The following is a 16,655-nucleotide window of genomic DNA, read 5'->3' on the forward strand; positions in this document are numbered from 1 at the left end:
ACTGATACTTTCTTCACCACCTTTCCTAGCGTTTGCGCAATTAACGATTGGTAAAGACTGTAATTCGTACGCGAACAAGTAGTAGCAGTATTTAACAAAGCACCAAACTCCCTTGAAGCATGATGATATAACAGGCTAACAATGTATGTTTAAAGCAATCAGTATCAACAGATCGGTTTCCACGAAACTTTCCGGCACACGAAAGCTTATCGGGGTGCGCGTGTGGGTGTTTATTTGTTTGTTTGCGTCTCAATTATCCTCCTCAAATCGCCAATTACCAACTAAGTCGAAAGAGAGTGAGAGAGAGATTCAGAAGATCGCGATAGAGCAAACTAATTTTGTATTAGCTCATTCTGTTCAGTAATGTGCTCTCAAGAATGGCCATCCACGTATCCCTTTTTTCTTCCTTGCCGTGAGCACGTGTAATTTTGCTAATATATACTTTGCTGTTGTATTTTTCAATGCGTGTTGGTTTTTTTTCCTTTTTTTTTGTTAATAAGACACGTAAATGTAATTGCCTCACCTTCGACTCATTGCCTTGTGAAATTCGCGAAAACAGTAACATTTTTGTTTCGTTCTAAATTTTTGTTTTGCTAGTTCAGGAGTTTGATTTAAATGCTAAAAGAAAAGAAAATTTTCAAAACTTCAATAACGTTCCCGTTCGGTAGACTTTCGCATTGCTTACAATTGGGAGAGAGAGAAAGAGACAGAGATTGTGCCAGCCAATACCGTTTTTTTTACAAATCACTTTTCTTAAGACAACAGTTTGGCAGTTTTAAGTTTATATCTAGAAAATAGAAAAGAAAGGAAACACAAAGAGACACAAATAAAACAACATGTATGTTAGAAGAGAAACACGCGTAGAGGAGGTATAGAAGAAAAAATAGCAACAAACAACTGGAAATAGAAGTTTAACCATGCTTCAAAGCACAGACACTGGAAGATGCAACAAAACAACAAAAAAAAAAACGGTAAAGAAAACAGAACAGTAAACAAAGTAGAAAAGCCAAGCACGCAATAGCAAAGAAAATGGCGGGAAGTTCTTTTCTTCATTTTCTATCGTTTTTTTTAAAGATCAAATTTAACTATTCTTCTTCACTTTTCTCATCCTGCTTCCTTTTGTGCCCAGTTGTTTGTAACAGATATTTTGGTGTGGTGTATAGTGTAAGTGTTGTTACATTCATGTACAGACAGTTTGTACAACGTAATTGGTTATCTATTGTTTTTTTTTCACTCTCTCTCTCCCTCGTTTTTCCTTTTTGTTTCTAACATTGTAATTTTAATTTGATTTTTGTTTTGTTTTTGTTACACACTTTGAGCTTTCTTTCTTTCCTCTATTGACTATATTGTAGTAAATGGATTCGGAGTACAGGTCTGGTTAGCAAATAGTAGTAGTAGTAGCAGTAGTAGTATTAATATTAGTTGTGTGTGTTAGATGCTTCCCTTATCCACTTTCCGGTTATAGGTAATTGTTTGCTGTTGTGGTTTCTCTTTTCTATTTCACATTTCATCTGCTTTAGTTGGTTTAAAATTGTGAAGCTTTTTTGTTTGTTTTGCTCACAACTATCTATCTAACAAGTTTTACGGGTTTAGTAAATTGTTCTATTTCGACTTCAGTTTATACGCTTGGGAGACAGTTAGATAGAAAGAGAGAGAGAGAGGCTGTGTTTTGGTTTGATTTGATACTCCATTTCTCTTGTTTGTTTTTCCTTATATCGCCGATAATAATATCCATCCTCTATCGTTTACGTTTCCTTCTGTTTTGGTGGGTAAATGTTTCAGTGTGCTCGGTTTGCGGCACTGAAAGAGTTGCGTTACTTACGGGAGCTTTCGTTTGTTTTAAGTATTTACTTTAAATAACATTATTTGTGTGCTTATGTGCGTCTAATATTGAACTATCTTTCGCAACGTCGGAGTCGATGCTGCTGGTGGTGTGCTGTATGAATTGTTTGGTTGATTTCCTACCGGGATGTCTTGTTTGTGACAATAACTTTGTGTTCTGTACAAGCGAGCAAAGACGAATTAGGATTAAAAAGGCCAAAAAACCAAATCATTCCCTCACTTCCAACACACTAACATGAAATTCAATTTTCTATTCACTTTATATCCGCGTAGCGTGGAATTAATGGAATATTTCTACAACGCCACCTATCCATCCACAGCATCAATTTAATTGTTTTTGTGACCTAATAATTAACAAATCTCTTGCCACACGCTAAACCAACCTTCTCCAGTGACCTACTTTCTGTGTTAGATTTGTAATTAAATCCTTGTGCCACTTGTGATGTGACCTGGTAATTCTAGTTTACGGCTAGAACTGGGCAGTCTATCCTGTCGTACATGCTAGTGCGAAATAAACACACGTCCTCCGCGTAAATTACTGCCATCAATCAGAGCTCAGGGACCGCCCCATTACTGGCGCTTGACGGGGGAGTTAGTCAGTCAGTCTGTAAGGGTTCGGTTACGGATCAATAGCACGAACAGATGCAGTAAAGTTCCAGGGATCGTTCTCTTTGGATCTGTCACGCCAAGTGTTCACCTGTCCACAAGAGCCATGGTGTATATTTCGATGAAGAATTGGTGCAGCGGAAAGGGATATTAACGATAACTGTGTGGCTGGGTGCAAACATTCACATTTTCGTATGTCCTTAAACTAGCAACATAAAATCGCAAATCTTGTAACTAATATGTTTTGCAAAACATTCTCACGAACATTTGGTTGCGCCAACAATCACAACGAATGAAACCTATCCTTTAACTGGTTTACTAGCGCCTAGAACGTCTAGACTCCATTTTTTTCTCTCCCCGGTCGGCTCCATTTAATGAACAATCTAAACTAACACTAACATTCGGATGACTCTTCCCCCTCCGAAATGACGGACTTTTGGGAAGCTTCTTTATCCAACCCTAAAAATCGTGTAACCTCTTCTCGACGATGCTCCACGGTGTTAATAAACGTAGCGTGCCGCCGGATGGCGCACGATGCCATCATGGCCAGTAGCAGTAGTAGTAGTAGAAGTAGTAGTAGTTCGTTGAAGTCTGTAAGCTCTCGGTTGTTGACATTGCTCTATCCCCCCACGTGGAGACATCACACATCACGGCACTTCCAGCAGCAAAAGCGCGGAAGTACTAATCCGCCGGACCTGCGCCAAACGCTCTCTAGGCTTGCTGGATCGAGCTCAGGAAGGTGGGATCGACGGAAGCAACTTTCGCCGTCAGAAAGGCATGCATGCAGAACAGCAAACTTTGCAGCACATGACACTCGAGCTCCTTTTTGACCCGCGAGCATCGTGCGCGCAGCGGATGATGATGATGATGATGGTGATTTGTTTGGTTGAATGGTTGGAAGAGATGAGGTGGAAGCGCGATACCAAAAGAGAAGAAAGAAATATAAAAAATCCGGAAAACCAAAATTAGCACCAAGAAATTAACTGTTCACAAAAAAACCACTAACGGCAGGCATATGAAACTTTCAAAAATGATCCAAAAAATACGTGTACGGCAGCAAAAATTTCAATTTTAAAATCTAAAGAAACGAACAAAACGAACAAGGAATCTACTGTGGCAAATCCCGAACACGAAAACAAATTTGAACAGATCCCGTAAAGGCCATAATTAAAATTGTGGAATTGTGTAAAAAAAAACAAAACTGCGCCATATTTTCCCGGCGTGTGTCAAGCGCAGATGCATGACTCCCAATCGATAGATAGCCGGGAAATTGCGAAAAAAAAATCAAACTAGGGAGTAAAGCTCTTAAATATGTACCTTCGTTTCGATGGTGCGCGTTTCGTGGTCCTGGAAGTGAAGTTTTAGCTTCGATTTCCCATCATCACTCGAGCCACGGAGCTGCGAAAACTTGTACTGCCAGATAATGGCCGCATCTGCACCTTCGGTCAGGGAAAATCCGGCCTGCCAGTCAAGCGTTAGTCCGCCCGTCTTACCGTGATGGGACACAGCGAACGTTTTGCGCTGGAAAAGAAAAGGAGAGATGATGAAGAAATAACGCTCTGCTCTACATATATTGTAGGCAAGTTGGAATTGATGGCCTTACACCTAGCTTGATAACGCTGGTAACGATCGCCGCGTTCCAGCTATTTTCAATCCTCAGCAACTCCTGGCGCGTCTCCACACTAAGGTAGCGCGGTTCGTGGCCGGAACTTTGGAGCAGAAAGCAGTGCTGCCGCGAGTCAACCGTTTCCGATTCCTTCACCACGCGGAACATCGTCTGGTACACCTTGTACGCAACGTTCGCCTTCGTCAGCCCGGTCACGTTCAGTGGTGGCGAATCGAACAGCATGACCTCCGTACCTTTCAGCACCAGAAAGCGTGGTTTGTAGCTCTGCCAGGAGATGTGATTGTTGATGACGCCCTCATTCACCCAGCCCATATATTCGATCCGTTCACCGACCGGGAAGTTACGGTTGAACAGCTTCATCTGGAAATCATCGGGAAATGAGTCAGTTTCGATGCACACCAGCGACACACACCACACAAGGTACCACCTACCTGCAAGCTTGTCAGTCCGACTACATTGTCCGTGATGTACTTTAGCCACTGGCTGAGGATGGCTAGATCGTCACAGTGTATAATGCCCGTGGTGGTCCCGTTTAGTCCTCGCACTTCGAACGCATTCGGCCGTAGTTTGTCGGTACCGTAGATGTACCTCGTGACGTACGCCATCATTAGCGGAACTAGTCGAAAGACAGACAAGCACGCAAACCGGAAGAGAAAATCAATCATCCTCCACGATTATGGACACGCGAAACAAAAAAAAAAACTTACCCGAAACCAAGTCGATCCATCGATTTTCCGGCTCGGAACTGATGGACACCGGACGGCTGCTGTTGACCGATTTCCAATTTTCATCCGCCTTCAGCTCGGCGCACGTTGCATCATTGTCCGATTCGGGCGTTTCCCGGCTTACTGGTGAGGTTGTAACGAAATAAATTATGGAATCAGTGCTGTTCGGATGCACCCAACTTTGACATTGACTGACGGAGCACCGTACGGTTGAGTGCTTGCTGTATGATAAATGGCGCCCGGCTGAACATACTGGCAAGCGAACCTGGGAAGGGTTTGCATTTCAGAAGCTAATTGCAGAAGAACTTTGATGGAAAGAGATTCCGGTTCCGGGGATAGTGGAGTTTTTAGCAAATTTTGCAACAAAAGTGTGCAAAGTGTGCGCAAAAGCTTCCACTAGATCCTGGAGTGTCACACATCGAGATTGGTAATTAATTTTTTTTCGAAAATATAATCAATTTTATGACTGGAACCATGTTTTGTAAATTGTTCTTATTATCAATCTTTGTCTCGTCAACTTCGAAAAGTCTTCGACAGTTATTTCTGGAATATTTGACTTAATTGTACTGGATGATTAGTGGAAGCCAATTCATGACTAATTATGGGATGTCATACACTCATTCCGTCGTTGTAACGAGTGGGAAAAGGTTGAACGTGCCCATCAAAGAATATTAAAAACGGTTCAGCTTCGTTCAGTAAAGTTTTGAGAGATTAATGAATGAATTCACCGCTAGTGGTGGATTTTGTCCTTCGAAAGCCGTAAGCGCAGTGGACATTTGTAGCCCTTCTCACATTGAATCTGTAGACCGGAGCGTGGTAGGCACCTTGTGAGTTCGGGCCCCAATATTGATGAACGATCGAAAGCGTTTTCAGGATCGTTTTCATAGAATCTTTAACTAATATTTGCGACAAAAATCTAAATCGATTCGTTGAAAATCGCCATCATCGCAGCCTTGCTTTTACATTTTTTAGAATACCACGTGATCTTATTCTTACGCCCTTTACTGTATGTGTTTGACATCGCTGCAAAATGTGTTTGGTAGTTGGTATGAAAAACTTTTTAAACAATCTGCCTACAGCTGAAACTAGTAATCTTTACTAAACAGGAATCTAATGCCGATGGTTCACAGGTGTTTGAGGCCGATCCTTCAAAACGTCCGGAAGCGGTTGCGCAACAGTTCGCGTGTGCTTTTCCAACGCGAAGGACCGCGCAACAGAAGTTAGAACACGTGTGCTGTCCTTTGTAGTGTGGCATAGAAGCAAAAATACGGCCGTAGACGACCGGTGTCCTGAACACCAGAAATTGAGCTACAAACCACTTCACGTAAAGTGTGTCGTTTTCCACTTTGTTGGTTTTGTTTTTGTGTCTCTCAACCGTTTCGTAATTCGTTCACCAGCATTTCCCCGGCGAAAAGCTGACCGATTCCAATGAAACTTGCTTGCTTTTATGTCAGCACTTGTACCGAGAACAACGCGCCTTTGAGTAAAGCTCTAAGCCAAAAAGGACGACATTTTGCCCGCTCGAAGGCTTCACCCGCCTAGGGGGTGAAGGGAATGAGAAATGGGAGGCAAAGTAAAAGCCCGAAAGGAACTTACATTGTTTTTGCAGGAACGGTGTAGCGGCCCGGTAGTGCTTCACGGTAAGGACCACGATATCGCCAGCATTCCGGAGAATGTTGACCGCGTCGTCATGTGGACAGGCTGTGATGTATTCACCGTTCACCTGAAAGTACAGCAAATGGAGAGTTGTAGTTGAGGGTGCTGAGGGTACTTTGTGACAAAAGAGGCGATGTGGAGAGAGAGAGAGAGAGAGAGAGAGAGAGAGAGAGAGAGAGGGAGAGAGGTATGATGATGATGTATTGCGAGAGGCAGCCATGGTCGTTGGTGTCGTTGGCTTTTGGGGCGATGTTTAACACTGCCCAGATTTTTCAGTTCTATTTGTAACTGGGGCAGGGTAGTAGTTACTGTCAAATGGGTGGTGGGCGAATTTTAGTTAATTAAATTTGCTTTCTTTTATTGCTGTTTTCATTGCGTTTTGCCTCCTGTCTTTGAACATCGCACTGTGCAGCTATCTCACATATTAAGTAGGAGATAATTAAATGAATGTTACCTCTGACGCACAATTAAAAAATAACCACTCAACCCACATGTACGGGGGAAAGTGATCCTAATGAAACATTGTGCCAGAGTACCTTGCTTTATCCTTCTTTGTAGGGTTGCCATATCTGTTGTGGTGTGCTGTACGGTTCCGGACCGTGTGAAGACCGGCGCCGATGTTGACTACAGCATCAGACCGCCACAAGATCGTCTTCGAAACTTTACAAAATAGTGTCTAAACATGAATCTTCTAATGACTGTATTGAATATTAACATCAGAAGATATAAAATAGCTAGTCCAAGAAGCAATCTCACATAGACAGATTTTATTCGTTTTTAATGCAAGTCAAGACAAAATAACTTTTATGGCATTCATAATTTACAGGAATCCATATTTTGCCTGACCAATTGACGTTGGGAAAAAATCAGATTGGTGAATTTCGTACAACCTATTTCTCTGCAAAGTTCTAAGACCCGGAATGGATAGGTACATTAATGTGAATAAAATATGAGATATAAAAAAAATCATTTCCCACACAATCCAATTAACATTCTGGTTCAAATTTACACCTTTCCGGTGCACCTCCTTTACCACCGGTCAGATGAAATATGTTCTTGCCCATGGGCAAGTGCTACGTGGCTAGATGTGTTGAATTTTTAAAAAGCAAGTTACTAGCCACAACATTCGGTCTGTAACATTAGCTTACGCTTAGTTCTCGGAATGCCTTTTAACCCGTTGGATTAGCATGGGAGCAGAGCAGCTTTTTCGAATGGTTGGTAGAATGGTACGAACCGTAACGTTGCCCTTGCGGTGTTCAAGCTCTTTGATGAATTTTTGATACTGATTTATGATCTAGACAGGTATTACACCACCAACACAGCTACTAGCAGGAGGGAATTAGAGAAGCTTTTATGGGTGGGCAAAGTTTTCCAATTTCTCGTTACAAATTCGAAACAACCCTTATCAAAACCAGTGAAAGCGCTTTCAGGCAACGGAAACAAAGAGAACTTAAAATGCAATCACCCATACAAAATCAACATTTTTTATTACAAAAATCCTCTCTGCATGGAAAAAACGGAACATCAAAAAGGCCACAAAAAGCGCATACACGAGTGACTGATGTTCATTTAGCGTTGCCTGCTTGGCAATTGGACAAGTGGAAAAAAAGGGTGGCCCATTTTCACGCCCCCACCTGCTTTGGTTGACCCCTTTCCGATGGTTTACCATCCCCAGCAAAGGATATATTGACACATTGGTACGTTAACTTAATTAAACGCCCTTGCTGGATTTTCTCGCTATGGTTCCTGTGGTCAAGAGCTTTTCATACGCCGCACATAAGCACAGTCACATCAAACAAATGGGATAATGGAAGGACACACACACACACACACACACACACACACACACACACACACACACACACACACACACCGGCCAGGACACAAAAAGCGACACACGTGCAACAGAAACCGGTAGCTGGTTTTGTGACATTTATCTTTCTTTGGGACACTTTTTTAGTGTTTCTGTCGATACGGGATAACCTAACATAAAGTAAAGCGCCAGGTAAAAGGACACAGGACATGCTCTAAGCTCACCCGGTCGATTGATGAAATGAATGACTAACTGACGGATGAAGTTTTTTTTTTTTGGTTTTGGGTTGAATTCGACCGAAAGACCGAAAGGAAGAGATTAGTTTCCGCAGACCAGATGACGGCGGGACATTCTGTCGGCAACTCTGTTGGTTTTTTTACCTCTGCAGTAAGTGTCCAAATGAGTTTCCAGGTTCTCTGTTGATGTTCAATTAAAAGTACAACCTACTGTGTCGAAAAACGCACGGTCTTGACTTGTGGCTGGTGAAAGCGACAGGATGAAGTCATCCCATTTGCTCACAGAGACAAGACTAACCCATTAGGGGTGATGGTCGTAAAATTTTACCTCCGGTGGTCTTATTCTGGCACGAGGGTATAGCTCATCATTATCTACGGTAGTAAATGGGGAGCAGGTTTTATTACGTTTTAAACGCTTTCCAAACGACACTGTCCTGTGTACGAAGTATGAAGGATTAACGTGAGATTTGGGCAGGTTCTTCAGGCTCTTTTACATTACCAGGTAGATAGATGCTTCATCCAATGAAGGACATCTCTACCCAGCAAACTAAGTTTGCAGAAATCTCTTATAGCATAGAACAAAATGTAGGCCCTATCAATGATATTGATATTCGGATTCAAAACACACAAAATCAAAACAACCGTCATCTATCAGTGCAACACGCTTTAGAAGTATTTTTAATTTATCCTTTTTGATAGTATTTTAATGCTTTGATCCCAGACGAAGAGTATCAAGTTTACTGACAAAGCATGTACAGTGCTTTGCATAATTAATTCTGATGAAAAATTGACTAAAACACGACAAAAAACATACGAAAGACCTTAAAACAAGACCATCCTCTCTTTAATTTTTTTAACTTTAACGTTGGTTGGGTGGACTGGTAAAAAAGTTTGATTTGTTCTGGTCGAAAATATTTAAAATTTATCAACAACAGGTTTTTTACTATCACACAATCATTGAGGAATTTTTGGAATCAGCTTTTTGAACTGGTGGTCACTATATAAGATTTTTCTTAATTTTCTTGGTTTAACGGCTTCCGCAGTGAGTACCGGTTACAAAACTACGAGGTATCAGCAAGGCTAGTAACCCATTAGGTGGCCGGCGTGGCATTAGAAGTTTGTTAAGCCACGTCAATTTATATCATCTTTTTATGCAGAAGACATCTGTTTGTGCTCGAAGGTTTTTGTTCAAATAGTGTGTGAATAAATATAAATCAAAATATATAATAAAATTGACTGCTAATTCGATACTACCATCCCAAAAAAGTTAGCAAAGCGTTCAAATATTCGCCGCTTTATTCCATACATTCCGCTAGCTAAGGCCGGAAATTTACTATTCATCTGTGCGTGTTTATGTTCCACAGCAGAAGACTTTATTACACGATTCCATTGCGAATAAAAAGCTCTCTTGTATGACTTCATATTCATTAATTACTTTAAGGGAGAACGATTGTCGATTTTGAAGCGAGATTTCACATCCAAAAATGTATTAAATTTTTCTTTTATTAATCCTAAACGTATAAATGTTTACATCCTCACGGTACGCACTGTAGACTATTTTAAATGACCCATTTGGCGAGTTCACTTTGAAGTCGGCTACAGCTCGGTAAAAAGTGTCATCCGCACGCGACACGTACCGCCAAACGATTACCGTTTTGCGAACCGAAACGTTTTCAACTGCCAAAACACTGTACACTTCATAATTGTACAGAGGATGGGTTTAATTTGCCACCGCTACTTGAAACTTTCCCAGCACAAGCTTTCGCGTTCCTGGTAATGGTCGGAAAAGGAACCTTTTTTTTCCTGTTGGCCTGTCCCGCCGACAGGAAAAGAGTATAAACGATAAAGAAATAGGGTAGCAAAATGTCCCGCTTTTAATTAATGCGTTCAGCAGAAAAGGTAAACAATTGTGAATCGAATCGAATGCCTGGGATTTCGGTTCGGTTTGTTTTGTATGTAGAAAAAATTTGCATTTGCCAAAAATGGCAAATGCATAGAACGAAAGGAATAAATAAAAAAAAAGCTAGAATCTTTTCCGGATGCTTTCTATGTCGAAATTTTGAAATTTAATTGTAAGCCTGTAAATCCGCGTTCCGGGCGGTTGGTAGCAGTTAGTGAAAAATTTTCACCGCGGGAAAAAATAACGCTTCCGGTCTGCAGTGCTGGGATTAACCACATTTTCCCTTTTTAGCCGGGTAAAAGCGTACATACGTCGGGCAAGGACGGATCCCTTTTTTGGACGGTTTTACTAGAGAAAAGTGTGGACCGCGGTTTCAATGTAGGAAAGAAAAATACACCCGAGGTTAGGGGACGGTTCACTCGGTACCGGAAGAAAAGGGGGGGAAGATACTCTTATTACTTTCCGGAAATCCTCTCGTTTTCGGGAGGCTGACTACAAGGAATCAATTTAGCTTGTTGGGTTAGTACGTTGGTGGAAAGCTGCAAAGTGATCCCTGATTATTTTTAGCAACGTTTGAAGCGCCCACCGGGATGAAATAACAAGACTCTCCACAACAACAACAGCGTGGAAACAAATCAGGATTAAAACAAATTTTTGCCTCCGGTTTCTGGTGCTCGGAATTGTTTTCCCTCCAATTTTTGACACTTTTCATGGCGAGGGCACAGGAATAAGGGAAACTTTTACCGAAACACGTTTATTTCGCTCTAACATAATTGTGATGATGTTGCCGGGGCGGATACATTTAAATTTCCGATTTGGTCTTCACTGGTCGTGATGGGCTGGTTGGCAAGATAACTTCAACAAGCGGATGGATTTCTTATCATTTTTATCCATATTTTCCTGCTGGGTTCGTTCGCCATTCATCCGTATTCGTCGGGAAGGGCAGTGCGATTTCGTGTACGGAAAGAAAAAGGACCCAGAAATACTAACAAGCAACACACGCAACTCAACGGCGACAGGAATATGTCGTCCAATATGGTAGCAGAACTCACCATTCCATGGGTATATTTCTTATCGATATTCATCCTTGCGTTACCTTTAGCTTATGTTTTGTACTAGCAAGACCCTTGTTTGGTATTCTGTCTTTAGGTTCACCTTACCGCAACAACACGTGACTTTAAAAAAGGGAAAAAGATCCCACAGGTGCGATAAAAAACTTCGGCGCGTCTTCCGCACCGACCGACCGGGGACTATTGAGCGCACTCACCTTGATGATGGCGTCCCCGACAAACAGCTGACCTGTTGCGTCGGCCGCCTGGTCCTTGTAGATTCGCGATATCAGTATCGGCAGCTTATGTTCGGCGCCACCCTTTATGCTCAGTCCAAGGCCTCCCACCTTCTGGCGTGTGATCTGTACCATACGTTCCTGTTGGGTAGAAAATAGCAAGGACGTGGGAGAAAATTTAATAAGACATGAATGTAAACGCATTGCTGAGCTGATGCTGCGGGTAGGATAGAGTGTGAAGTAATTTCTCTATTAATGATTTTTATTAATTTATGAAGAGTTTATTATAAATGTAATATGCAGATACTTTTAAAAATAATTAAATATATTGATTGATTGATTGATTGATGGTGTTAAACAGATTCGAAACACAGGTCATGAACATTGGTGGTGGAAAGGAAAGTTATTTGCAAATGAAAACATAGTCAAACATAAAACATTCAAAAATTTTCTTAAATAGAAATCTACTACAAAAATATTTTCTCATTTGTTTATTCATAAATAAACATAATTCATGGACAATTCAAAGGAATCAGTGAAAGATTGATAAGCCATATTCCACTTTACTAAAATCCCGATGGAAGCATTGTGTTTCTCTTCTTGGAGCTTAACGACCGCCGAGCTCACGCTAGAGGCAATTTAAAAGCTTGCTAGACTTGCTGGTAACGACACGTAGTTGGGTAGGCCAGTCCTCAACTACGAGTCTAGATGAGATTTGAATCCCGGTTTAGCAGTGCGAAGATCGGCGCCGCTGTCGCCTTACCACCGAAACGCCATTGTATTGTGGATAGTAAATGCAATAAGACTAGATGATTTAAACTGTCCATTTGTCTTCTTTGTGCTTGCAATGCCTTTCTAATTTTTTTACATAAGTTTTTAGCACCATGTAAAATAATACTGAAGAAATCAAGAACTATTAAAGTAGACTTGAAGTATAAAAATTATTGGCGACCATAAAAGTACTTCAATGACCACAAACCATTTTATTATTGTCTGCTTTCTTAATGTCTGGTTATCCAAGCGTCTGATTGAAGAATCATGTACAATTATTGGTTGCCTAATTTGGCTCGATTTTTTTTTAAATTGAATGCTGGTTCAAGTCCTATTAATATGCTAATCTTCTACAATTTTACGTACTTGCAATTCAATCGCCAACCACGTGTACGATAGTTTATTATGCACCATTTATCAGCAAATACCAGCGCAAAACACAGTTTACAATTAGTGTTGCTTACCGTAAAAGGAGCATGAAAAGTAAACACACAATTATCAACCGATTCAACCGGCAGTACACGGTTTCTGGTTTCCTAAGCAAAAACTGACCCACAACACCATCAGCCATTATCATCGGTTGACGATAATGTAATCGTACGGTTGCGGCAGTGAGCCGTTTGCAAATTGAGTCCGTCCGTATTGGCGACTAGTGTGCTGCTATTTGCTACTTGTGTTTAATTTTATTTTATTTCTGCACATATGCTCACGCCAAACGGGCGACCGTTTGGGTAATTGGTTTCGCATTAGATTACTGTGCTCATTCGAGGTTCAGTGCGGCGGGAGACATACCTACTTGGGGCAAAAATCTTCAGCAAACACACGGTGGATTTTGTGGGGGAATAAGAGAGTCTTGGATAGAAAACACACATCGCCCGTGCCGAAGCGATAATTAGTTTTTACGGCCGCCAATCGACTAATGTGGTATCGGTTTAATGTTGCTCGAACGATTAGCTCTTGTGGTGGTGCTTGGTGGTTGTGTGCACTCTTTTCGGCAAACTCTGGTTGCTCTAGAGAGGACTTGCAGAGGATGGAGCAGAGTGAGTTCGTTTTCCCCCCGGTTTGTAGACCACCAGGAATTCGCATGTCGCCGAGATAGCCTAAGGCGGGGTTCGCTTGTCTTATGTCGCAGCGTATGTCTGTTCATGTTTTGTTTTCTTTTCGGAGAGTAAAACAAAATTTGCTGCCTAGTTTCGACGGGCATAAGCTTATCGGACATCAGTCTGTAGGAGCATAAAGACAAATACTCGAAATTCATGCACATAAACGTAACGTATTTAATCTCGAAATTTACGAAAAACCTTTGACCTTTTTATTGATTCATGAGGTTAATAGATTATTTGCCGGTTAGCATACAACGCTACTGAATGGCACAGTTCCCGACCATTTTGTAAAGCCCTGATAAGGCTCCGATTGGTAGTTATCATTTGTTTATTGTTTATAGACCATCATTGGAGAATAATGACTCGTAAAGTATTGAAAGTTCTACAACAAGAGCTATTCTTGGAATCAATCGTTGCGGAACTGTTCGTTACTGTTGCAAGCGTTGCTAATTTTTATTCAGCTTATTATATATGTTTATTTTGAATAGATGGAGTTATTCCATTTTGAAAGTCAGTTAAACGTAGAACGTAGGTTGGAGTGGCGGCCCGATGGTATAGGCGACAACGATGCAAGTCTCTACAAGGCAGGACCGGAGTATAAATTCCATCCTGATCGTCTCCCCGCAGTGAGGACTGATGACTGATCCAACTACGTGGTATCGGCAAGATCTAGTAAGCCATTCGTTAGCCGGTGTGGCCTTAGCAGGTCGTTGGGCCAAGAGGAAGTTAAACGTAGATGATGAAATCAATGTATGGTTGTTTTGTTTTTTAATTTCTTTTAAAATTATGCTCTTTCAGCACATGAGTGTGATGTTTTTCGAATAAAGCAAACAATTAAAGAAAGTTTTTTAGTGCAAACATCAGTTGCTTGGTTACAGGAAGCATTATAAAGCTATGAAAATAATCAATACATTTTTATCCATTGAGAACAGTACGTATTTTAACATTGTGCCCTGAGATCAATGTTGGTATTCTTCTCCTTTTGGCTTAACACTCCGTTTGGTCACAGTGATCAATGATTGGCTTACTGGATTTATTCGTACGATGTGTTTGGAAAATCGGTCCTCATTATTGTATAAGGTATTGGTAGGATTTGAGGTAAAGACCAAGGACTCTTAACAGAATGACACATATAATGCTTAATTTAAAAGTTTGCACTAGATGCTTAGTTAAACCGAGCTTAGTGATTGTTAGGAACAATCTAAAGCCGTTCCTAGCCTAGCTGTAAATAAAGCCTTCATTATGATGTGATTTTGAAATTTACAACAACTGTATCCGTAACGATTGAATGTAAGAATAGCTCTGAATATGTGAGATCACCAAGTTTTCTCAGTTGATTCGCTTTGCTAAAAAAAAAAAATACTCAAATTTGGTAATCTATGAAATTTTGCTGAACGTCAAAGAGTACTTGTGAGCTATGACGAGTGAGCTACGAGGGTTGACAATAAAGTAAGGTCTCCAACGCTGCAACTTCGCCGGATCACGCGCTAGGCGAAATCTAGCAACACTGCCGTGTTCCTTGGTTCCTCCACTACCACTTTGCTGCTGGGTGAGGCTTCCCCGACCGCTCAATCTTGGCTGAGCAGCCGTCAACGATGGAGGTACCCCTCGCGTCAGCGTCCAAGTGCGAATTGCGTTCTGTAATACGTTTTTTGAGTGCGAAAAAGGTGACACCTATTGAAATCCATCGTCAACTAGTTGAAGTTTACGGGGAAAAGTGTATGGACATAAAAAACGTGCGTAAGTGGAGCCGCGAGTCCAATTCCGGGCGCACTAATGTTCACGACGAGGAGAGAAGTGGCCGACTGTCGGTCTCGGATGCGATTGTTCAAGCAGTGGAGGCAGAAATGCTCAAAAACCGCCGTGCGACAATTAGGGACTTAGAAGAGAAGCTTGGAGGAGCGAAACAATCCGTCATATCCTTGTGACTACCACATGTTCCCCACCCTGAAAAAACATCTCGGAGGAAAGAAGTTTGAAAGTGACGCGGAGGTTCAGAAAGAGGTCAACACCTGACTGCGCGAGGTGGACGGAGAGTGGTATTCTGCCGGCATAGACAAGATCATCGTGCGGATGCGCAAGGTGTTGGAAAAAAATGGCGATTATGTAGAAAAGTAGCCAAGACCTTGGCCTTTCCAACGGTGTATCGCTTTTTGTAAATAAATGCCTTTTTCTATAAAAAAAAAATTGGAGACCTTACTTTATTGTCAGCCCTCGTATGATTTATTACTCTGACTAGCATTGTCTCCGAAGGGTTTAATGATATTGCATTGGGATGTCGATTGTTCAGAGTATACATATTTTTTTGTTATGCCTACTCATAGCTTCCAAAAATCAAGTATTCTAACTTACCTTCGACTCAATTGGCGGATGTGTAGCATTCGTTGGCGTTGGTGCGGGTGTGGTCGTGTCCTGCTTCTGGATCGTGATCATCTCCATCGACAGATGTAGCCGGGCCAGCTCCGGTTTGCTTTTGCCATCGCTTATCATCACCATCCCGGTGCGGGTCTGCACAGCACAAAAACACACGATATAGTACGGAACTATCTGCCAAACCAATCAAACGGGGAACACACGTCCCAACTTACCTTCAGATTCTGATCAACTTTCTCTTCGATCGGGGTCGCCATCTTGGACGCGTTGATCTTCATATTTTGCTGCGGAAGAGAAGGAAGCGAGCAAAAGAATGAGCAATGGAGAGCTACTGCCGTTCGAAGGGAGGAAAATTCCGGTCCATTTTTCCGCCCCGACCGGGTGGATAATGCAACGACTACGCGCTGGCGATCGATCAGATTGTAATTAAAATTTTATGAGCAAACTTTTGCGCACTACCAGCTGCTGCCACAGTGGTAAGCTTTAAACTGCTGAAACTAATATTCTTAGGCACGATTTTTCCTCGTATCGTTTGGAAAGAAGTGAGGGGGAGAAGATAGGGGAGTCAATAAGAAAAGGCCTGCGGGTAAGCGTGACGAGCGGTAGAGTAGAGAAACTGATTAAAGTTAGTCAATTTTTCATCCAGCCCTTTGCACGCGTGGTGGTTTCCTTCCGTACGGATTTTTCGGTTCTTTCTGCCTTGTTTTGGATCGTTATT

The 16,655-nt window shown here is 41.7% G+C and overlaps 1 protein-coding gene across 1 annotated transcript; it reads right to left on the reverse strand.

Moving 5' to 3' along the window:
* Positions 1-3,159: 3,159 nt before the first annotated feature.
* On the reverse strand, positions 3,160-16,234 carry LOC126562078 (gamma-1-syntrophin). The gene is made up of 9 exons (XM_050218488.1): positions 16,153-16,234; positions 15,917-16,072; positions 11,673-11,831; positions 6,397-6,523; positions 4,783-4,923; positions 4,507-4,691; positions 4,052-4,435; positions 3,766-3,969; positions 3,160-3,270 (listed from the first exon to the last, which is right to left on the reverse strand). Exons 1-9 carry the CDS (start codon positions 16,213-16,215, stop codon positions 3,160-3,162), a joined length of 1,530 nt encoding a protein of 509 aa, XP_050074445.1. The 5' UTR covers positions 16,216-16,234.
* Between the last annotated feature and the right edge of the window lie 421 nt (positions 16,235-16,655).

This window comes from Anopheles maculipalpis, chromosome 3RL, assembly GCF_943734695.1.
Source record: "Anopheles maculipalpis chromosome 3RL, idAnoMacuDA_375_x, whole genome shotgun sequence".
Lineage (NCBI taxonomy): Eukaryota > Metazoa > Arthropoda > Insecta > Diptera > Culicidae > Anopheles > Anopheles maculipalpis.

Excerpts from the sequence above, each read along its gene's own strand:
- LOC126562078 (XM_050218488.1), bottom strand. The coding sequence starts at position 16,215 with ATGAAGATCAACGCGTCCAAGATGGCGACCCCGATCGAAGAGAAAGTT. Across the intron at positions 4,692-4,782 it reads ATGGATCGACTTGGTTTCGG|TTCCGCTAATGATGGCGTAC; the intron begins GTAAGTTTTTTT and ends TCTTTCGACTAG. Across the intron at positions 3,271-3,765 it reads CGCGCACCATCGAAACGAAG|GAGCTCGAGTGTCATGTGCT; the intron begins GTACATATTTAA and ends CGGGTCAAAAAG.